Here is a 23,834-nt window from a genome sequence, read left to right as displayed (position 1 = left end):
ATGAAAAAAATTCTGCAACTGGAAGACGCGCGAGATCCGCATCTAAAAATCATTAAGAAATTTTTCTTTTTGAAAATGTACAGGGTACGTCGGCAATTTGCAAAAAAAAAACTAAAAAATGGGTTAATCTTTTAGTGAAAATTTGTTATAACTAGAAGATGATTGATCAGTTGTCAGTTTCTTTGACATGATTATATAGTTCGTTTAGACAGTTATCTATTTAACGTTTTCACATATTGTACAGAATGTTCGGCATATTTCGTGCTATATTATAAAATATAGTAGGTGTCTTATATTTACAGCTGTCAACTTCAGATTTGGCAGGGATGTGGAAGTCCATACCCGCACTTAAACTTGAGAAATGAGGCATAATCAAATGTCGGAAAGTATTTTTTAAAATTTTTTGAAAAAAAATTTGACTTTCACAAAAAAAAATATTTTCTCCAAAACCATTATCCCGATCAGCAAAATTCTTGAATAGGAAAACGTGTGAGGTCCGGTACTAATACTTTTATTTCGTCGAATTTTTTTCGATTATTCAATTATGAATGAAGGTTCAAAAGACTTTAAAAATTGTTCTTTTAGGAAGAAAATTATTAATAGTAAATCAAAATTCTTGAAAAATATGGTTATTTTATTTATACAGTTCTATAGACAGCTTCGAGAGCTAGAATTTTTATATTTACGGTTTTCGTCTATCACACGTTTCTCGAGGTATTTCAAAAAGTTCATGTGAAAGTCGTTATATCTCACGGTCTATCTATACGCGATGATGTCATTTACCATTACCACCTACTCTATGGCTTCAGAAACCAAGTATTTTCTCAAAAATCATTTACACTACTGTAAAAATTCATGACCCAGGAAACGTGGGATATGCAAGAAATCTAAAAGACCCTGAAAATTTCCGTTGTCGTGGATAAATAGATAAAAAACTATAAAACATGGGATGGATATTGGTTTAAACATTATCGTAAACTGTATCGAGAGAGAGAGTATCACGTTTCTTTCGTCTATCATACAGGGTGCTCGCTATTATTTGTACAAATTTTAATATTTACCAAAGTTTGCTGTGACTTTCAAGTTCGGTGAGACTTAAAAATCACTTTATGCAGGGTGCATGCAAAATAAAATTGTGGTAAAAAGTGGTCCGCAGGAGCAGGATAGAAAACCGTGCGAGAAGTGGCTTCTATAAAAAACAAAACCGCGCAGCGACGAGATTGCGAAAGCTTTCTTTTTTTGTATAGCATTCTTACTGTGAATGTTTTGGGAAAATGAGTTAAGTGTGTGGAGATCGCTATTTAGAAATAAAATGGAGCAAAATGCAGGTTAGTGGGTCGAATTTTGGAGGTATGAACTGAACGTCATTTCCATCGTTACGAAAACATACTGGGCTTTTATATTATCTAATAGCTATATGCCTGATACAGTAGGAGAACTAATTAATTGCAATGCCCCAGGTTAATAAAATTGGTGGTGTATTTTGGGAACGAAGTGTACTAACTACAGTCATCAAATATCTCTGCAAGAAATTCATAGTGCCTCGTCATATCAGGTGATGTCGAAAAACAACCGAAGGAGTTATTCTTCTAGACCGTGTCGTCACAGAGTAACTGAGCAACTGCATTTAACGGACACAGAAATAGGAGCGATAGTCTCAGAAGTTCGACGATTGACCTTTGAATTTAAAAGAAGTGAAAATCGAATATTGTTGACAATAAACTAGAACGAAGTCTTCGTCAAAGCTTTTTCAATTATTAGCTTGGTATTGATTGCGATACGATTCGTTTACACATGACCTTAACGCTTGGCTCTCAACCGGTAGATAACGTTTTAACGAGCTTGAATTTTGCTTATTGAATTAAAACTTCGCACCCTTTACACAGCTATTCAACGATAGCGATCCTCAGGAACTATAATAGCGGTGAGAGTTCGGAAAAAATTTGAACATTTTGAGTTAATTGTACATTTTTGATGGTTTTGGGGAGCAGCTCAAACGGAAACGTGAAATAAATGGTAACAGGGTGATTTTTGAAATTTTGCATTTTTAGACACTCTTTATAGTTCGCTTATGTAAACTTATCGTTTTTTATTGAAACTCTCAAATATATATAAACTAAACTTGTGTTTTTTTTGATGTAACACCTTTTATTTTATATTTTAGCGTTACAAAAATGCATAACACATAAGAGCTATTTCAAATAAAAATCATAATTTTTTTCAATAGCTCATAGAAACAAAGATTTTTTTAACATAAATTACATAATTTATTACAAAAAGTTAAATAAAAATAAATAATAAAAGTCAAAATAAACTTGTGTGTATGTGCAAAATTATAATACACCCCTATTATATCCAATTTTTCATGATTGTCATTGTACACCTTTAGTTTGTATATCAAAACTGTTGGGTTTTAGAAGGAAACTGACGACGTCACTGGATCCTACTTAAATAACCCTATTCACACCAGTGTTCACCTCATCGATAAGTTCACATAAGCGAACTACAAAGAGTGTCTAAAAATACATAATAACAAAGCAAGGTAGGTAGCTATGACGTTTCTGTCACAAAGTTTCCTGAGATCCAACCTGCCAACTTCCTCTGACTAACAAAAATTACACAAGTATTTTAATTTTTATAGGTATCTTTTTCTCGAAATGCAACCTGCCAACTTCCGCGCTTACCAAGATAAAAAGTTGTGCCACCATGTTGGCGAATTTTGAAAAGAAATGCATTTTTTAAATGCCCGCCGGTGGTGTAAAATATCTTTCCAGCAATCTCTCTCGCTTGACAGGTTTTGACTAAAACATTTTTCCCAAACTCCTACGGCTATTAGTTCCTGACACATTCTGGTATCCCGCCACTCGTAACGAATCACCAGGCACACGATTGGTCACATCGAAATTCGGGATTCGCCGATGAATAAATAAAAAAAAACGCTTTTGATTTACAGGTATGCCAGCTCCGTCCACCTTAAACGCTTGGACAGTGCAACAGCCACAACATTCCGCCCCCCATCAGATAAACGGAAGCCTTGGTGCTGTTCCGGTCCCCTGCTCCGCCCATTTGCCCGTCGAAGACAAGTACGCCGCCCTGAAGGACCTCGACAACGAAATGAAATCGCAGCACCAGCATCAGATGCTACAGCAGAACGTGGCGCCCTCTTTAACGGGTTCGACGGGTTCGTTATACAGTTCGCCCACGCCCACCACTGGTTCCGTGTATGGTTCCCCGTCTTCTCAGGGATCCATTTTCGGTAGTCCTAGTCAAGGTGAGTGAAAATAGAAAATACCAGAAAAAAGCACCCATGAATATAGTGCCTTTACGAGATTAAAGTCACGTCATCGATAGTAATTTTTCTTACCAGTGTGTGTCGAAAATGTTGTTTGACACTTGAGGTAAAACATCGGAACTGTATTCACTACAGTCACCACGAGCTATAGGACGAACTAATTTTCTGCCTCTGGGTGACGGGAAATTCGAACTTTGAGAAAAGTAATAAAATTGCAACACTTCCTAATTAATTATATTGCTTTATTTCAAAAACAAAAAATCCAACAAAGAGCAAAATCAATACGGTTAAGCTGGATTATAACAACAAAGTTTTCGAACTTTTCTCTATCATTTTGTAAACTAAACAAATATCTATTATATGTACAGAGTGAGTCAACGATAGAGTAAAGTTCGTGATCTAAATGGTTTCAAAAGTTATGAGAAAATTGAAAATCGGTAAATACTAAAAAATACTAAACTTGCGTGCATAGAAGTCGTCCCACTGTAAATTTTTGGCTTTGGAATATTTTTTTTCTAGAAACTATTCATCTGACCCAGTAATTAAACATGCTATTTGGAAGTCTATTTAATATGCTTTGGTATGAGTTTAAATTTGTCAAGAGTGCTGATCTTTTATATGCGTAGCTACGGTTAAAGAAATGAAACGTGTTCTTGCAGTAGTTATAGTGATAGTAACAAAAATTGAACTGAGGTGGCTTTTACTTCATGAAAATTCATTTATCAAAACAAATAAGAACTAAAAGTTGAGATTTTCACGAAATTATATATTTTGACATGACAATTGTTTGACAATATTTGAGACGGTGTTGTCGAAACAAGTGTCATGTCAAAATATATAATTTCGTGAAAATCTGAGCTTTCAGTTCTTTTTTTTTTTATAGAAAACAAACTTGTTAGACTTAATCGCCTTTGCAACTGGAAATTTCTCATTATTCCATTTTTCCCACTTGGATGGCGTTTAATTTTGTTAGCTTAATGCATACTATACCACAAAAAGCCGCTTTAGTTATCGCTTTCTTCGAAAGTGGACTTCGCCAGCGAACTATTGCTCGACAACTCGATATGACACGCGCAGCAGTTCGGAGAGTATGCCAACGGTATGAGGAGACTTGATCCTTCGCTAGGCCCCTGGAACATTCAGAAGTCGAATTACAACGACTTGTGATAACCACTTTATTGTGTCAACAATAACAGTGTCAACACAACAGATGGAAGAAGACTGAAGGAAAATAACCAGACCCCAAAAACAACTGCAATTGGTCCAAAACTTACTCTAGCTCATTGACAAGCACGCCTACGCTTTGCACTGGGTCATCTGAATTAGATATTGTACCAATGGCGGACTGTTCTATTCTCAGATGAGACCAGAATATGCCTTTTTGGTAGTGACTGACGAAAAAAACGAAAAAACGTGTACCGAAGGAGAGGGATTTGCAGAATGCTGCAAAGAGGAGCGGTGGTTCCTGCATGATGTAGGGTGCAATTTCTATGGACGCACGAACCGACCCTGTTTTCATCCGTAGGGGCGGCCGTTTTCAATAGGCAGGAGGTTCAATAGGTGCTAGGTACATCGAGGATATTTTATCAGATCATATAGTACCATTTTTATGCATAACAATGCTAGGAGACACATTCGTGCCAGATTACATTAGCGAAGTCGGTTTTCGAGTTATGGAATGGCCAGCATGCAGTCCCGACCTCAATCCGATCGAACATTTATGGGATGAGCTAAAATGGAGAATTAGAGCCACACTTCGTACCCCAACCTCGACCCCAGAGCTTATTGTTGCAGTAGAGGAAGAGTGGCTTAACATTCCGCAAGAAACAATAGCGAACTTGATTTGATCTATGCCTAATCGAGTAAGAGATATTATTAGGGCAATAGGGGGTCATTAGTTGCTAATTGTCAATAACCCTATTAGTTTTTAGTAATAAAAAAAAAATTGGACTCGTCCAGTTATTTTACTACAGTATTTTAAACAGCACATTTTTTATCTGATCAGTAGTTTCTAAAAAAAAATGAAATTGAAGTAATAGTTCACAATGGACCGATTTCTATGAACGCAAGTTTAGTTTTCACACTTGCAAAAAAATTAGCGTTAGTCGAGGATGACGTAAAACGAAACGCAGAAAGAGTGTTCAAAATAAACGACTATATTTGGATTATTTCAAATTGAAAAATCTCGATTTTATTAAATGGCACGCCATATATATTATTATTTGTTCTGTAAGATCTTACAAAATTTTTAACAATTCGCGATTAATTTTAACTTTTCCAATATTTACCTTTTTTTCGGTCTAACACTATTGCTATAACTTTAGTTGCAATGACAATGGCAAGCTGTTACCAATAAGAAAAAAGAATTGGAAATTTTACTTCAAGTATCCGTCAAGTATATGATAAATCCCAATCTACCCTCAATCGCACCACTAGAAAACACAAATATCATCCCTTCCATATGGAATTGCACTAATAACTTCTGCACAGTTATAAATGAAGCAATAGAAGCCGATCTAATGTCTAAAATAATGTTTTCCGATGAAACCGCTTTTCGCGGTCGTGGTCGATATTTAAACTTTTTGCAGAATCACTTACCTCAACTTCTTGAAGAAATTAATAACATTGAGATCCAACAAATGTGGTGTCGGCAAGATGGAGCCTCTTCGCATTACCATCGAGAAGTTTGAGAATTTTTAAATAATCATTACCCACAGAACTAATCGGTAGAGGTTGCATTGAATGGCCCCCTCGATCATGCGACTTAACACCACTAGATTTCTTTTTATGGGGATATTTTGAAGATCGTGAAAATATGATTAGGATAGTTTATGCTAAGGAACGCCCAAGAAAATATACCAACATGTGTATGCAAGTGGAAGTGCATATTTTTGGAACATTTATTGCGCCATAATAATTAAAAATAAGATAACTTAATTTGTAGTAGTAGATATTTAATATTACTTATTTTTCCTGTGAATTTAAAATTTGGCGGTCACTAAAATTGCCAATAACTGTCTGTTGCGTTATCTACGGCTGTTGGCTAATTGTTTCGTCATGGCCAACTAATATTATAGCAATAGTCTTAGTAATTATTGGGAAAATTAAAATAAATCGCAAAATATTAAAAGTAGGTATATGAATTAATAAAAGTTGTAGGTTTTTTAAGATCTTTAAGAAAAAATAATAATATATATGATATGCCACTTAAGAAAATCAAGATTTTTCAATTTCAAATGATCCAAATATATTCGTTTATTTTGACCACCTTGTAGCTTCTTCCTTCTTCATCTTCCAGTAACGCTGATATCAAATATGAGCGATCTATCTACATTCAAAAATAATGGCGGTATAATATTTTTTTTGCAAGTGTGAAAACTAGTATCTTTTTAGAAAAATGAAAATATTGGAAAACTATTAGGTTTCAGTATGTATTAAAAATTGAAGAATTTCAAAACTATATTTAAAAATACGGTGTCCCATTTAAAAAAATACCCTGTACGTGTAATATGTATATCTACTTCACACCATATTAAATCTAAGTGAACGAAACCCTGCTTCTATCTATCTCGGCGGTCTTGCTCTGGATCTTTTTCCGACTGGTTCTTTGGCATTTTTTGCAATCTTGGAGTGTTATTTTTCTCAACCAGAACCTCACGTTCAATTTACCTTTGTTTTTATAATAAGTATTTTTCTTTAAAATTCAATAGTTTTCCTGTTCTATGCCAATCACTCATTCATTTTGTGTAAGGGTACTTCGATTATTTTGATTTAATTCCTCTCTCTGTTTAGTTCACATTATGTAAATCTGTCAAGTTTTGCAAATTTGTGCACAACAGTTTCTGGCGTTGTTAGATAAAAAAAATTATAAAAATTTTGAAATTTATTTTATGAAATAATTAATAATGGTTGCAAATACGATAAAAGCTGATAAAATAACCTAAGCATTAAACTCAAAAAAGTTATATTTTTTCATACACTTATCATTAACCAAAATATGTCGATGTTGTCGGACTAGTACAGCTGTCCGAAATACAATGCTGAAAATTACCCGGTTTGAGGGCAGCATATGCTAGGCGAAATTGTATATTTATGGAAATCATAAATGAATTTCATGTAACTTTTTGAATGTTACCAAAAAACAGCGTTTTATTAAATTAATAGGATTAGCATATTTTTCCACCTCGCATATCCTTATCCTTGGAAAATTTTGGTTGCCTTTGTCAACATTATTATTGCTTTTTCTTCACCTTAAATTAAAATTAAATAGGACCCCCATGATATATATTTTAACAGCGCATTTTCCTCTCTTTCCCTCTCAATGATCGTATCAACTTTTTCCTCATTTTCGCTAACGAATAGAGAGAGTGTAACGCTAGTTTTTAATGTTTTGCACAGGTCAGTTCTCAAGTGCCTTCCCGCCATTGCATGAAAACGGTACCAACCATCAAATGTCGAACCCGTTCGGGGGTAACGGTTCTGCGGGAGTGAATTGGGGTTCGAACTCGGGCGGGTTTCTCACGCAGCAACCACTAGTCAATCCGTTCAGGGATCAACCAAAATCCAACGGGTTTCAGAACGGATTGCAACCGGTGTTTCCACCCAATGCATTGAGCAACGGCTGGAACGCCAACCCATTTAAGGTAAAAATAAAAGGGCGGGGTTAGATCATTCCTTGGGTTTTAATTTTCGGTGGTTTCTTTTAGGTTGGCACCGCAAACGGCAATTCGAACAATCCGTTCTTATGAGTGGGGACGCCTATCAACGGGGCCCTTATATTATACTTTGTGCTTCGCAAATGACGATGAAAAAGTTCGAGGAGGACGCATTTCTGCTCTCTCTTTCTCTCCTCTCCTTTCTCTCTCTCTCTCTACACTGTAGATAACGAAGTTTTTCAATTTTCTCTTGTGTTACGCGCACTCATATTGTAATTTATTTTCGTTAATGGTGTATATTTATTTCGTTTTCGTCTCTTATGGTAGTCGCGTTTTTGATAAGGTAGTCCTGTTTTCATGCCAAATATGCGGTACCGCCTTGGTGAGTTGTTTGGGAAGGTTTTTTATATTGTGCTCAGTGCCTTACAGGATTCTACGCTATATTTTGAATATCAAAAGACTGAAGCGATTCAATTTGCTTTTTGACGATTATATAGTCACCATCGCAGGATGTTGTTAAAAACTCGGACGATGCTTTTTAAGGGTCCACAGCAAATGTCGTTTTTCGCGTTTTACTGGAGAAAGAAACCTCATTATTATGGAATTACGAACAGTAGGTTATAATAAACATAACAAAAAACGGAATTGATCTTCAAATAACCTCAAAGGTTATGGCTACTAGCAAAGTCACAGCTCCAAATGGCAAAAATAACAAAATGTAAATTTTATGGGATACATCAATTTTCGAAATTTAAAATGGTCAGCGCCAAAACTCGCTTTTATTAACAATTTGTGCAGTGTTGTCATATTTACGGAACAATCAAACCGTGTTATCTTCCGAACTTAAAAAATAATGATCTTCAGGATCAGTCAAATAAAATTTAACATTCTTTTTCTTACCCTTGTGAAATATTTGAAAACTGGCAACGTTTAGCGGAGTTCTGCGATTGCTCAACTTGCCAAACGTCATCCCCAGGTCTTTCAAACAAGGTGGGAGGGGAGCAAGTGATATTGTTGTGCAACTTTTTTTCATCCTAAATTCGTTTAATAAATTATAAATCAAAAACAACATCAGAAGAGAACTTAGAGTGGCCCTTCATGTTTCAATGTTGTATTGGAAGGGGTTTGTTTATATTTTCGTGTAAAGGAACTCTTCCATATATCACCTCTTATTTTTACGGGGACACTAACGAAAGTTTGCTAGCATTTGAGCATTTAACAACCAATCAAATTGTTATTTTATTTTTGAAGTAACGAAAACATTTGTAATTTAAAATTTAAGCGAGTATATTATGTTAATGTAAACGATCAAGTCGATTTTATAATGATTGAAAAAGAACCCTAGGCATAACAGTTTTTATTACCAAAGTAATTATTGCGGGCGGTTTTGTAAATTTTGTGCACTCTTTGAGACATTTATTAAAGACTTGAGCATTGCAGTAACTCGCAAGTTGTCCTGGAATGAACAAAAACTGTGATTATATAACTCGTTATTCTAATCGTTTATGGCGCATTTACATTCTGGGCCCAATGCTCTCGCCTTTACTCCATGAACGTTTTTCGGATACGCTTAAATTGTTCGGTCTATAAGGTCTGACCGTCAACGCAAGGTCCACACACAATCAAGAAGTTGCGATCAACATAGTTACTGGCTACACACCGAGGTTAGGTTGACACATTGGCCTCTGATTTTCCCGCCGAAAATGTAACCAGCCGCCATTTCAACGTTCTGGCTTTTTGTTTCGCCTTTCTACTTGATTTTTTTTTTATGTGAGGCAATTGGTAGGCTATCAAGGTTACTAGTTTTAGACATTATTTCTCATGTTTGTGTTAATGGTTGTAAATAGTAATGTTGCGATCAAATTATAGGTCATATTTTGTGTATTCATATTACAATATATATTTTATTTATTTTGAAGTGTTTTCTTTAACTTGTGAAGGAACAGGAAACAGAGCTGCAGCAAAGTATACAAATAACATTGTTTTCCCAGCTGGCAGTTGACAAAAACTATCCTGCTGACTGCTAGCAAATAACGGCGTCTTTATATTTTTTTAAAATTTAGATTTGAGCAGTCCAATTGGAAAGTTGTTTCATTTGTGTTTTTATTATTAGTCTTTGATAAATAATTTGACAAAAACGATATAGTACTTATATTTTTAAAAAATGTAGACTGGCGCGCTTAAAAAATATTCTACATTGAAAAACATCACAATGGTAAAACTTATTCCACCTTCAAATGCGTCTTCATGTGAGTGGAAAGTGGACCAGTTTGCATGAACGTTTTATCACAAATATTGCACTTGTAGGGCCGTTCGCCTAAAGGAAATAAAACGAAAATTTAAATGGCAGCGGAAAAAACTACAATCACCCCTAGTACCTGTATGGATCCTTATGTGAACTTTGAGAGTTGATTCTTGATAAAATCCTTTGGAACAGTACGTGCATACGTGATTTCTTTCGCCTAAAAAAATATTTTTTTTTACTGCATAAAAAGTAGTGACCGTCGTCAACCGACCCGTGTGGGTTTTGATGTGGATCTTCAAATACTCCTTGGCCATAAAAGATTTCGTACACATGTGGCACTGGTACGGCTTCTCTCCCGTATGGATTCTAATGTGCTTCTTGAGCTGCGACGAGCTGACGCACCCCTTTTTACAGTAACTACAGACGTAAGGTCTTTCTCCGCTATGAGACCTGGAATGTACCTTAAGCCTGGATTGATCCGGGAAACCTTTGCCGCAATCTTTACACACGTAAGGTTTCTCGCCCGTATGTATCCTCTTGTGTATCGTCAGATTACTGGGCGAGGTAAATCCCTTCCCGCAATATACGCAAATGTAATCTTTAAGACCCGTGTGCGTTTTCATGTGCATCAACAATGAACTCGATCCGCACAATCTGAAATGGTGTCCACCCAAAACGTGATCGATATTAATAGGTCGTTTTAATGATTTCTAATATGTTTAAAAAACAAACGCGTGAAAAAAAATTGAGGTGGGCAATATGCTTTTGGAAAGGATGTCTATTTCTTCCGTTAAATAGACAATTGAAATGAATATTGACCAAAATTTGGTCCAACATTTTTTTAAATAAATGTTCAAACGCCTAACGCATATTAATCAACGTTGATGCGTTAACAAGGACTTTTGTTATGCTATTCAGGCTACGTGTGAAGCGATTACGATTGCTTACCTTGCCACCAGGTGGCGTTTTCTAATATATCCGTAAAAAAAGTAATTTTCTGGGAAAAGGATAAATTCAAAGACATAACTTTTTTTTAGCTTTTAATTCTCGCTTTACGGGTTGTTACAATACGTCAATTTGTTATTAAGCACGTCACATGATATTTAAATCAAAATATGCTTTTGCTTTTATCGTTTTTAAATACGCACAAAATTTCTCAGTAGCTGACAATACGTTTTAATACCCAATGCCCGTTTTTATAATAATAATAATAATAATAATTTTATTAATTATTGAATTATTTAAGTGTTGAAATGTGTATCGAAATAATAAGTATTATTATTCGTTCCTAACGTGTCGATTTTTTCTTGGTATTGGATTATGATAAGTTTAAATTAGTTTTTAAGTTTAAATAAGACATACTTAAATATATCAATAGTTAGTAAAATTAGTCGCCAACGATGGCGTTATTAATAATTGAAATTAATTTTTAATGAAACAATAATTATGTATTAATGACAGCTACAAATTAATTTGGTGTCCTTCGCAGGCATTGTAAAAAAAGTAATAAAGATGAATAATTACATTGTGTTTTGATTTTAAATAACATTTGGCCTCCTAAATAATAAATTAGCATTTCATATGGTAAATTTTTGATAACTAGAGAGTTCAGTTCTTTGAATATTTAAGGTTAGGACAAAGTTACTGTGAGTTGCGCGTTTCAACGGGTTATTAGACTTTTTTAGCTGTATTACGACAAAAAAGTCAGTTTTGCTGCATTTATCCTTTTTTGGGAAAACTTTTTTTTGCGAATATGTACGTCGGAAAACGCAACCTAGTGGCATTGTAAGCAGTAGCAATCGCGCCACTCGTACTGCGTTTGATGGCCTAGAAGAAGCCCTTTTTAAAAATCCCAAGTTTATTAAAATGTGTTAAGCCTTTTTGGAAATATGGATATTTATTTAAGAAAATGTTCCAACACTCCCTACCACGTAGATAATAACAAAATTGCGATATCACTGGAGTACCAATTATTATTTAAATTAATTAAAAAGATCTCACGAACGCCACTGGTTAAACAATACCAAGTTCATGCTATATATTGCTTTAAAGGGGCAATGATACTACTAAGTTTAAAACCAAAAATCTAAAAAAAAATTTTTTAAATAAAAAAAAAGACATTTTTTACAATATTTTAACACCATGTATTTTCAAAATCAATCTTTTGGGGACATAAGTTTATAGCAACTTTTTTACTTATTTCTGCTGAATAAGCTGTTAAAGTTTCTCCATTATAATTCGAACCACCCTGTATATGCGTAGTTTTAGTTTTGCAAGAATTTCTTGTCTTAGAGACTTCTCTTGGTGGGATTTGTTTTGCGTTTGAAATTTTTTTAGGGAAACTGCAATCAAAACAATTTTTGTTTTTAGGATGGTGCTGCTTAATCCGCTAAATGATTGGAGACGCCTTGTGTTAAATGGAGCGGGGATGTACTTACTTTTTGCCACAGACAGTGCACTCCTGATTTTTCACCCCGCTGTGGATTTTGTTGTGAGCCGCTAAACTAGTGTACCTCGAGAACCCTTTTCCACATGTAGAACATATAAACCCTTTGGCGTTTTCGTGGGCCCTCGTGTGCTCCAATAAACGGAACGATTGCGCAAATGATTTATCGCATATTTTACAAACAAACGGCCTCTCGCCGGTGTGCGTCAGAAGGTGTCGCTTTAGATCGTCAGATCGGAAAAATCCTTTACCGCATTCACTGCATAGATGGCCGCGTTGTTGGTCGTGTTTCTTGAGGTGACGGCAGAGGGTGCTTGCACTTGCAAAATCTTGATAACATTTCGGGCACACATGGTGTGATTTGGAATGAATCTTCAAAAAAAATTGTGAACCTCTTAATTAAAAGTCTCACATATTTAATCCTGTTTATTTTTTTCTGATATCTCGATCAAAAACTAAAACTACTATAAAGGAAAAGACAGATTTTTTACACAGGGCATTATGGATGCATCTTCTTTTTGACACTGTATTTTCAACTGTGCTTTATAGTTACTTTTATTTCTATTAGCAGCAGAATAGGTGAATACTGACTTACCTTTAAATCTGCTTCTGTTGTAAAACATTTTGTACAGTTGCTACAAGGAAACAATGGCTGGGATGTTTCATCTTCTTTTTTATTTAAATTCTCTATTTTAAATTCCTTTTTAAGACTCGGATCTGGCCCTTCAAAACCATTTACAGATGAATTGAACTGATCCAATTCTTCCAGGTTATGACCACCACTTAGACCACTATTAAGAACTAAATTTTCATCTAGAAAAGTGACACCTGGTTTAAAACAAACAAACAAGTATTTTGAAATAAAATTCAATTAATAAAAAAACCTACTTCCAAATTTATATTTGGTATCATAAATGTCTAATTTGCTGCCCAAGTCACTAGGGATTATGTTATCTAGTTTAGATTCCAAGTCGGCAGGCAAAATATGACCATCAAATGATTCGCGACTTTGTTCTGCTACAAATTCGGTAATTGTGTCTGATTGAATTTCAGGTAAGCCTTCAGTTTCTGAGTTTTGACTATTTTCGGTCGAATTTGTTAATGCAGTAACTAAAGGTTTCAATTCTATGAAGTTTTCAATCGTTGGTGTTTTTTCTATAAACAAATTTCGAAGGGTAGAATCTGACCTCTCACAAAGCTGTCTGAAGGAATAAGCTTTAGTAATATCCTGAGTGCATCGGTTACAAATTTGATGCGGTAAACCATCGTTCTCTAAAATTTGTATGGAAGCACAGGCTGTTAACATTTCCACCAGCCTAAGTTCTTGGCCCAAAGTCTCTTGAATGCTGTACACGGAGCGCATTTGACTGTCTTCTGACAGGCACGTTCTACAAATCTTTTCTAAATTTATCGCTCGATAGGACATGTTTTTATGGAAAACATAATTTTCAAACACGAAAAAAAGCAAATATTCTTTTCCTATAGCACATCTTCGATTTCAACAATTTTTCATTGTCCATAGAATAGGATATAAACATATTTGATTTTTGGATGCATGGCAAATTGGTAGTTTATATTTTATCACTGTCTGACATCTGTAACGGTTAAGTTAAAATTTCGTTGTCATTTGCTGGTTAACGTACATCCTTGCTTTTATCTAAGGTCTATTGGGTTGGTCTTACCAAAATCATTCGTCTGTGGGTAGCGGGCTGGGTTTGCGGGTTTTGTTATTGATAATTTTGTCTTCCGTTTTAGAGGATAAAAGATATTTTATTTTGATTTGCTTTTTCAAATAAGTACCAAAGACGGCTGTCCCAATGAAGATGAAACTGGTGGACCAGGTGGTCCGAAGTTTTCGGGTCGCTAAGGTCTTCCGAGAAAACACCGATAAGATAAACAGTATCGACTTTTCGCCGAACGGAGAAACGCTCATATCATGTAGCGAAGACGATCAAATCGTGATTTACGATTGCGAAAAAGGCACCCAAGTCCGCACTGTTAACAGTAAAAAATATGGTGTGGACTTAATACATTTCACACATGCAAAAAATACTGCTATACATAGTTCCACAAAAGTTGACGATACCATCCGATATTTGTCTTTACATGACAACAAGTACATAAGGTATTTTCCTGGACACACCAAGAAAGTCGTGTCTCTTTGCTTGTCACCAGTTGAGGATACGTTTCTCTCGGGTTCTCTGGACAAAACTCTACGATTATGGGATCTGAGATCACCCAATTGTCAAGGCTTGATGCATCTCTCGGGCAGACCTGTTGCCGCTTATGATCCTGAGGGGCTTATTTTCGCTGCTGGTGTTAACTCAGAATGCATAAAGCTTTATGATTTGAGGTCGTTTGACAAGGTGTGTTATCAGAATTTTGAAATCTTTATTTTTTAAACTTTCGAATTTTACACCTATGACAAGCAAATAGTTATTCATACTATCTCCAAATTCATTTAAAATGTTTGGGTATTTTTTTTTTGTTTTAAGTCAAAACAAAAAGATTATTTATTATTAAGTGTTTTTTTGCATATAATTAATTAATTTCTCTTTTACTATCAGGGCCCATTTGTCACATTTAAATTGACCCAGGAAAAAGAATGTGACTGGACCGGCCTAAAGTTCTCCCGAGACGGAAAAACTATCCTAATCAGCACCAACGGCTCCATAATAAGATTAATCGATGCTTTCCATGGAACTCCTTTGCAGACATTTACAGGGCACCTCAACAACAAAGGTATCCCCATCGAAGCTTCGTTCAGTCCTGATTCGCAGTTCATATTTAGTGGTTCCACGGATGGACGGGTACATGTATGGAATGCAGATACAGGATTCAAAGTGTGTGTTTTGAATGCCGACCATCCAGGTCCGGTACAGTGTGTTCAGTTTAATCCGAAATTTATGATGCTTGCTTCTGCTTGCACCAATATGGCCTTCTGGCTTCCCGCTATGGAAGACACTTAAGTAATATTAAGGAGTTGTGTTTAAATGAAAACACGATCTGAAAAAAAAAATTGGTAAATTGCCATCAAAGAGGACTTTTCAACCTCACCCATTGCGACTTTGTAAATAATTTTTAATATTTTTTATATATATTTTTTATGAGGATTAAATAACATTGTGTAAGGAATTGGAAACGTTTTATTAAAGGTAAAGAGAGAAAAGTTTCTTACAGGCACCAGATATTGCATATGTAGATATACATGGCGACCCAAAATAACGTCTTTTTATTCAAAAGCAAAAGCTGATTTTGTAATAAAATTTATACTGTGAACCTTTGGGTCACAATGCACACGAAAAAAAAAATTGTTCTGCTGTGTTGGGACATGTCAGCACTAAATAAATGTGCCAGAAGAGACGGGGGGTGGGGGGTGTTGTGACGCAATGCGAGGTGGTATGTTAATTTAATGCAGCCCTGAAATGTCATTGCATCCATTTATGTTGTCGCCCCTATAGGTTTAGCATGTAGTGATTAATTACCTCTAAGGGTTTTCAGTATTTTTTGTAATAAGTTTGTAAATTTTTTTAAGGAACTTTATGTGGTAAATTCCAATGCTGTCATTGGTGTCTAGTTAAGTGGTTATAAAATACAGCGTATTTTGTGAGGAAAGGGAAAAATTTTGCTGAGTTTCCCTCAAAATAGTTAATTTGATTGTCATCAAATCTAAATTATAACGACATTTTTCACTGAAGTAGTTTTTTAAATTAAGTAAATTATGGGTCTTTTTATTATTGAAATCTGCTAATATAGTCTATAATAATATAGTATAGTTTTATAGAACTTTTCAATTTTTCTCACGAAACATGCTGTATATTTTTAGTTTAGTTAAAGACGCTGGATAAAAGCAAATCGCTAAATAAATATACATTTCTGGTAAAAAAAAATTACAAAGCAATAACTATCCATATATTCAATGCGCTTCCCTGTAAATTAATATCCCACTAATTCTATAATTTTGTAATTAGTTGTTAAATCATATTCATGTTTTCAATAAATTTTCTATAGTGATTTGAATTAAATATTAATTTTGTTTTTCTGAAGCGGTCAAATCCAGATTATTTACCTACCTAAAATTATTAATCCTACATGATACTTTGAAAAAATAAAATTTTTATTCATTTATACTACGGGTCATTAAAAGGATCGGTATTTATAACCCGTACTATTCAGTAAATACTAACATAACCACAGTTTATAACTGGTACCCTTATAAATTTGACGTTCTCATTTACTGTTTTATGAGGTCACGGGAGAAAAATTAATCTGCAACTATTTGAAATTGGGCAAATGTTACAATAGAAAAAAATTATAAATGAGGGCGAAATTTCGTCGGAAACAGATATATAACACATCTTCACAGACAGTCAATTTATTTTGTAGGTATCAAGTACTATTTATGAAAATATTTTATTACTGGTGAGATTCTGTTGCTGACAGCGGATTTTTAAAGCTGTTTTCCGTCATTTGATACAAACCGCCTCAGACCTTACGTTGTACTTATTTTGCGTCGAAGGAGCGAACTGAAAAATCATCAATTCGAAGGTTATCACCGTGGCAGCCGCCTGAAACTCCCCATCGATTAGACACTTCTATCGTAACTTAATACTAAAGTATTCTCGGACTCGATGTATCACTTACTTGCAACAGAAAGTTCTTTGTTATTAAAAAAAATCCATGTCCTGTAATACCGTTTTGCATGTAATTAATTTGTGTTATCAGCCGGCTAACCTAAAACTCTGATTTGCACACTTTGAAATCATCATAATTGAAGTGACTCACGTCCAACGTGTAGTTTTCTGTGGGCAGCGAGTATAAATATTCCACGGGTCTCCTAGCGGCTTCGTTTAACGTTGCCGAATACAAAGATACTGCCGCCACTCTTGCCGCTATGAATCCAAACGAGTAGAAGAAATATATACTATCAATTACGGCCGTTCTTTCCCTGCAAATCAAAATTATTTATTAACGTGGGATTGGTGACATTGACCTAAATACAGTCCTTCGGCAATTAAAATTGGAGCGATCCTATAGCTATTAGATAATATAGTGTAGCCTATTGTAAAGAACCGGATAATTTTCCTCGCGTGCCTCTAAATTTCAAACATTTAGCTGTTCATTGTACCGTTTTTTTTTAAACAGCGATCTACACTCACTCAACTCGTTTTTCCAGAATATGTAATGAGAAAATTCAGCCCTAAAAATGCTACACCAAAACTGAAACCAGACGGATTGAAGAACTGTCAGCGGCCATGTTGGATGTTGAATGTAGAATTGTGTCATTCGCGATTGATTCGGTCACTTCATAGGATCGAACGACCGAATCTCGCTTGTCAGTAACGATTCAATCACCTTTTGGGCTCTCGCTGCCGCTCTGACCCGTCTGAAGTGAAGCAGCGACCGATTGCAGGACGACGATTTGAATGGTTTAAAATTGAAAATTGAATAACAGAAACAGTCCACGGAAAAGGAATGGGAGTATTGTTATAATTATTATATAGTATTGACTTGCGATATGCATCGGTAGATTTGCTTATGTGTTCAACTGAATATCGAATGAATATCGAATGAAATATCTATTTCCACGCAGGTATTTAATTTAAACAAATTAATGTATTAGTCGTACAACCCAATACGTAGAACTTATTTGGATAAAACCATGATGCAGTAAAAAGCAGAACACAGCTAACTACGATACTAATTAAAACAGAAAACTGAACATATAAACACAACAATAATTCAAATTCAAATGATTCTGAATCGGTCCTTCGGACTGTTCGGATTAAGTGACTATTGCCGGTTATGGTTTATGGCTTGAGTTGGCAACAAAAAGTATTGAAATGAACGATTGATTGAAAAAATTGCGTCCTTTTCGAAATGGGTTACTGATTGATTCGGTTCTCGTAAAATGAACGATTAACACAACACTAGTTCAATGCCTATAGGTCTTATTGGTTCGTTTGAAATGAGAGGTGTTACTAGTTGAAAACAAAATTTGAAAACACCGCACATGCGCATATTCAATGGCCTCATCAACCTTTCTTCATCGTCGCTTCTAAAGTTCCTGTTCTATCGGTACGGACAGGGACTCTAGTACCTATATGAAGTTGAACACTGAATATAGGCCTATTTTTGAGCAGTAATCCACGTACATAAATAAGTCTATTTTGAAAAAATAATACGACCCAAAAAAATGCCGCAGCTAATGTGAAAATCACCGTTATTTTCATAGGTAGAAAGTTGCGGTTTTCATGACGGTGTAAGTACTACTTTTTCGTGAAACTGAAGATGCCGTTAACAAAATTTTCACAGCCCTTTTAGTTTTTAAGATACTGAGCTAAACTAAAAATATTGCATTTTCGGACACCCCTCGCATTTCAACTATCAAATAACTTATCGGAAATGTGATTATACAGGATATATTTATAGACTATAAACAGAAACAGAAATAAGCAAATAAATGACAATTTTCCAAAATAAATGCTTACTTTAGTAGAAGAAATAAATAACAATAATAAACAATTGGAAGTTGAAGATTGCTAACGAAGAATTAGACACCTTTTGAAATTTTACATTAACAATAAGTTTGCAACAACAGTTTTGAAGCATTAAATAACAATATAACAAAACACAAAAAAACTAAATTATAAAAAAAAAGCAAATTTTTAAAAGTAATGTTTAAATAGATGACCATTTTCTCTAATGCAAAACTGGCACATTTTTATAATCCTTTGAATAGCCTTAAAAAGAATCATTTGTCTTATTCGCAGATTTTGAAAGCTAAATGAATTGGTTCTCGAAGTTATGTTGCTATGCTGTCATTTCGTGATTTATATACTTTATTTTCTACTTTTCTACTGGCGAGGAACGATAAAGTTAGTTTGATTATTGCTCAGTAATTAACTCCAAATTTCTAAAGAATTACGAGCAAATAGATTGACTAAGTGATTACAGTTCAAGCATAGGGTGTACGACAAAGCATCGTGAAGACAATCCATGCAAGATTAGCTTTTAAAGTTTATAATTGGGCAAGCAATAATATTAAATCTGTAAAATCCGGATTCACCGATAAAGGTCAAGGTTCAACGGGTAGACCGACCGACCACTTTTTGCGCAGTGAATACTGGATAAGGAAATTCCAAACAGTGTGGGCTTGCGAATAATTGTGTAAAACAAAAAGATAATAATTACTGAGTAAATATGGACAGCAACGGTAATATAACTGATGAGGCGAGAAGAAAAAGAGATGAACCTATTATCTTTGAGAGGTGTGAAAAAAGCAATAGAACCCCGAGCAAGATGCCCGACACCAACGAAGACAAATGGGATTTGTTTCTGCTAGAATTGAGAGGAATTAAAGGAGAAATGCAACAAATAAGAGATATAAAACATTAAGAAAAGCAAATAAGAAGAGACTAACGAGAATACAGAGAGGAAGTGCAAAAAACTGAGAGAAGATAACAATAGCTTAAAACTGGAACAAATAAGAATTCAAAATGAATATATGAAGTAAAGAGAAGAACTCTTGGAAATGAAAAATACGCTTGAAAGACTTGAAAGGGCAAAAATAGAGAATAAAAGTGTTGTGAATGGATTACCAATTGATACCAGAGATCCAATTTTACTTAAACAAACTATGGGAAACTTTCTGAAACAGTATCTAAAACAAGAGGTTAACATCGAAAAGGCATAGAACGCACACGAAAAGGAAGTCATTATGAGAGCTAAAAATATAAGCATAAACAGAATCAGGACACCCGCCCCATATTTATTAACAATAACCTTACTAAGACAGAAATAGACGTACAAAAAATTTTAAGGGTGAGAACAGGGGAAGAAAAGCAGAAAAAAATTCAACTGTGGATGGTGAAGAATGGGGGCATAACAAAAGAACTGAAAAGTTCGAAAAATGAAAAAACTACCAAATACAAAAAAAGTGGGCGGGGAAAGTTCGTAGCGCGTAGCTCGAAGCAGTTTTTTATTATAAAAGAGCTTCGCAGTTTCGTGTGGTAAAGGGATGCATTGTTTTTCTATCGTGCTCCTGTAGACCACTATGGAAGTTTCAAAAAATCGATGTAATTTAATTGTGCATGCACCCTGTATAAAATGAAGGACATTTCAACTTCAAAGTTACAGCAAACATCGGAAAATATGAAAATTTGAACAAATAATAGCGTTGTCGAATGATATTTTTTCAAATAACTCTCTCACGAAACGGTTTACGATACTGTTCAAATAAAATTATCCCATCTTTAACGGTTTTTCATTTATCGCCAATAATTTACCCACAAAAACGGAAATTTTTAGGATATTTTAGATTTTTTGGCCATAAACGTCACACCCTGTATATGATAAATTGTTCGAAGTAAAGGTTATAGCCCTGGATTTTCCACGCGTCCTAGTGCAAGAATTTTTCGAGCTTCTGCATCTGCCGGTTAAAGAATTTTGCCGATCGGATGAATGATCATGGAGGAAAAAATATTCTTGAAGCCAAAATTGCCAAAAACAAAAAAATTCAAACATTTTTAAAAAATACTTCGTAAAATTTAATTGCGCCCAAATTCTACCGTTTAAATATGGACACGGATTTTTACTTCTCTGCAATATTTGAAGGTGATATCTGTAAATTTAGGACACTTAATACATTTCTTATTTAGCACGGAATATAAAATAAAAAAAAATTTGGCTGTCTATGCGGGCTATATCGCAATATAAAAGAAAGTGAGATCTGAATCATAGTCTTTCAGTTCTAACCAATTTTCAATAATAGGGGGACCCATTTTTCAGTTTTTTTGAATTTGCGGCGCACCCTGTATATTTTTGAAAAATTATTTGAATAAAAGTTTACGGAGTCGTTTCCTCTGCGTCTTCTGGTTCAAGAATTTTTCCGGTCTTGTAAACGGTTTTTGAGAAATGGTCTTTTTTGTAGACTCTTGCACATGCGATTTTTTTTTTTAAATACTTCCCGATCCCCCAGCCCTTCCATTTTCAACAGGTTCCGTCACGGAGCAAAGCTGCATATATGTGCCAAATATTTGCTTCAAATTTCGGACACTTATCGTGTTTCATAGCAAGGTCCAAAAAACAGTCGAAAATCTCGAAAAAAATATGGATACCGCCCTCGGATCAGGACCATTTCTTACAAGCGTGCCTCGTGGAGGGCTAAAAAGGAGGCAAATTTCAATTTTGTAGCTCCATCGGTTCGAAAGTTATCCAGGAAAAACCAGAAGATAAAAACGGAGAACGGAGAACAGACAAACAGACAAAAAAAATTTTTTTTTCGACGGTGATCATTTCTGTACCAACGGCGATCGCATAGGACCTACCGTTAACGAGATATAAAATTTTTATACGAGCGCAGATACTTTCGAAAATTTGATTTCATCGATTTTCGAAAGAAAAATGAAAGGAAATTAGAGTCAGATAGCAAAACCAATCAAAAGCTTTTCTACAAATTACTGAAAGGTCTTCGAAAAAAATAAAAAAATAGACAGTATGCCAATTAAAAACGAAGCAGGTGAAATACTAACAACGGAAGCAGATATAATGGAGCACTGGAGAGAATATTTTGCATTTCGAAAATAAAACAAATGACAAAAAGCTTGAATACCAAGGTAGTAAAAATGGTTGAGCAAGAAGAGAAATAGCTAAAAAACGGCAAGTCATCAGGTGAGCATAAGAGTACAGCTGAGATGCTAAAAAACATCGGAGAAAAAGCGACCACATTATTGTTAAAAATTTTCAATATGGTATGGGTAGAAGAAAAGATACTGGAAAATTGAAAAATGGGTCTAATACTACCACTGCACAAAAAAGGAGAAAACAGTTGAAAACGGACTACGATCAAAAGTAGAACCAACTCTGACAGAAACGCAAAGTGGGTTCCGGAAAGGCAGAAGTACCCACGATCATGGGTTCACTTTAAAAGAAGTAATTTCGAGAAAATTGGCAAGATCTAAAGTAGCATGCTTAGATTCTTAGATATGGAAAAAGCGTTTGATAAAGTACCGCAAATAAAAATCTGGAAAAGCCTACAATCCAGAAACGTTGTCAATAAACTAATAAAAGTTGTCAAATGTTTTGACAACTAAACAAGAAATTACATCAAAAGTAAGAACATCAAATCAAAGGCAACACAAGAAGGAGTGAGACAGGGGGTTAGTTTGAGCCCTTTACTATTCATAACTTATATGGACAATCTAATTAGAATGCTCGAACAGCGATCAAAATACCTTTGCGATGATATAACGATCAGAGCAAGAACCTCGAAGGATCTAAATAATAACAAAAAACGGAATGAAAATGAACATAAATAAAACCAAAGTTATGGCAGTGTCAAACGAAAAGGAGAAATTAGAGGTGAGAATACATGGGACACTAATAGAACAAGTTAGTAGCTTCCAGTACTTGGGAATTATGTTCGAAGAAACAGGAGGACGGGATACAGAATTAAATAATAGAGAAGAAAATGCAAATAAGGTATATCTACTATGCATTGAGTACGGGGCTCATAAATAAAAAGGAGATTTCCAAGGAAACTAAAATGAAAGTTTACAAAACAATTTACAGACCAATCCTTAGATATGGCTCCGAGTCTTGGATATTGTCAGATATGCACAAGAGCAAAATTGGAGCGGCAGAGATGAGTTTCTTGAGGAGAGTGAAAGGTGGAACCCATAGAAGAATTCATAGAAAAGAAACAACTTGGCTAGTGGGGCCATTTACAGAGATTGGACAGCACTGTAGCGGTTAAAACAGTTTGGCAGAGTAAAATGAAAACGGAAAAGAGGAAGAGCCAGAGAAACGTGGGACAGCACATTGGGAAAGATTTTACAAAACAGGGGACAAACGTGGGTAGAAGCTAAAAATTTGGCACTAAATAGAAAAGACTTTTTATAGATAGTTAGCTAAATTGCATATAGAAATGTCATCCTTACACTCGACGGGTAGAAATTATATATATATATATATATATATATATATATATATATATATATATATATATATATATATATATATATATATATATATATATATATATATATATATATATATATATATATATATATATATATATATATATATATATATATACATATACATATAATTTCGGAGGCCATCTAATAGGTTCGTTCGATAGATATTGTGCTGTAGGTAAACAATATTATACTGGGCCAATGGAATTTTCTCCAG

The 23,834-nt window shown here is 34.7% G+C and overlaps 4 protein-coding genes across 11 annotated transcripts in view; 2 read left to right on the top strand and 2 right to left on the bottom strand.

The window, feature by feature from the left end:
* The window catches only part of LOC132696622 (arf-GAP domain and FG repeat-containing protein 1), a 50,386-nt gene extending 40,526 nt beyond the window's left edge, over nt 1-9,860 (top strand). For all 4 annotated transcript variants that reach the window (XM_060661555.1, XM_060661554.1, XM_060661556.1 and 1 more), the window contains 3 exons: nt 2,954-3,271; nt 7,691-7,935; nt 7,999-9,860. In XM_060661555.1, coding sequence (XP_060517538.1) covers nt 2,954-3,271; nt 7,691-7,935; nt 7,999-8,040 — 605 coding nt within the window. In that variant the 3' untranslated portion in view covers nt 8,041-9,860. The remainder of the gene's footprint in view (nt 1-2,953; nt 3,272-7,690; nt 7,936-7,998) is intronic.
* A 207-nt stretch (nt 9,861-10,067) lies between these two features.
* LOC132696779 (gastrula zinc finger protein XlCGF57.1-like) lies at nt 10,068-14,221 on the bottom strand. Of its 5 annotated transcripts, XM_060661797.1 has the most exons (7): nt 13,527-14,221; nt 13,234-13,466; nt 12,631-13,010; nt 10,702-10,846; nt 10,464-10,653; nt 10,326-10,409; nt 10,068-10,264 (listed from the first exon to the last, which is right to left on the bottom strand). In XM_060661797.1, exons 1-7 carry the CDS (start codon nt 14,062-14,064, stop codon nt 10,170-10,172), a joined length of 1,665 nt encoding a protein of 554 aa, XP_060517780.1. In that variant the 5' UTR covers nt 14,065-14,221; the 3' UTR covers nt 10,068-10,169. The 5 variants fall into 5 exon arrangements, with proteins under 5 accessions (XP_060517780.1, XP_060517779.1, XP_060517776.1 ...); XM_060661796.1 differs by having other exon boundaries at nt 10,464-10,846; nt 13,234-13,439; XM_060661793.1 differs by having other exon boundaries at nt 10,069-10,264; nt 10,464-10,846.
* Nucleotides 14,222-14,335: 114 nt separating this feature from the next.
* Nucleotides 14,336-16,649, top strand: LOC132696780 (WD repeat-containing protein 82). The gene is made up of 2 exons (XM_060661799.1): nt 14,336-15,004; nt 15,206-16,649. The coding sequence occupies exons 1-2, from the start codon at nt 14,456-14,458 to the stop codon at nt 15,605-15,607; spliced, it is 951 nt and encodes a 316-aa protein (XP_060517782.1). The 5' UTR covers nt 14,336-14,455; the 3' UTR covers nt 15,608-16,649.
* Nucleotides 16,650-17,007: 358 nt separating this feature from the next.
* On the bottom strand, nt 17,008-17,924 carry LOC132696329 (gustatory receptor for sugar taste 64f-like). The gene is made up of 4 exons (XM_060661089.1): nt 17,803-17,924; nt 17,424-17,586; nt 17,283-17,372; nt 17,008-17,206 (listed from the first exon to the last, which is right to left on the bottom strand). The coding sequence occupies exons 1-4, from the start codon at nt 17,922-17,924 to the stop codon at nt 17,105-17,107; spliced, it is 477 nt and encodes a 158-aa protein (XP_060517072.1). The 3' UTR covers nt 17,008-17,104.
* Between the last annotated feature and the right edge of the window lie 5,910 nt (nt 17,925-23,834).

The sequence above is a fragment of the Cylas formicarius genome, unplaced genomic scaffold (genome assembly GCF_029955315.1).
Source record: "Cylas formicarius isolate icCylForm1 unplaced genomic scaffold, icCylForm1.1 PGA_scaffold_1__22_contigs__length_36826433, whole genome shotgun sequence".
Lineage (NCBI taxonomy): Eukaryota > Metazoa > Arthropoda > Insecta > Coleoptera > Brentidae > Cylas > Cylas formicarius.
The sequence above is the reverse complement of the archived record's forward strand: the minus strand, read 5'-3'. Positions and strand labels throughout refer to the sequence as shown.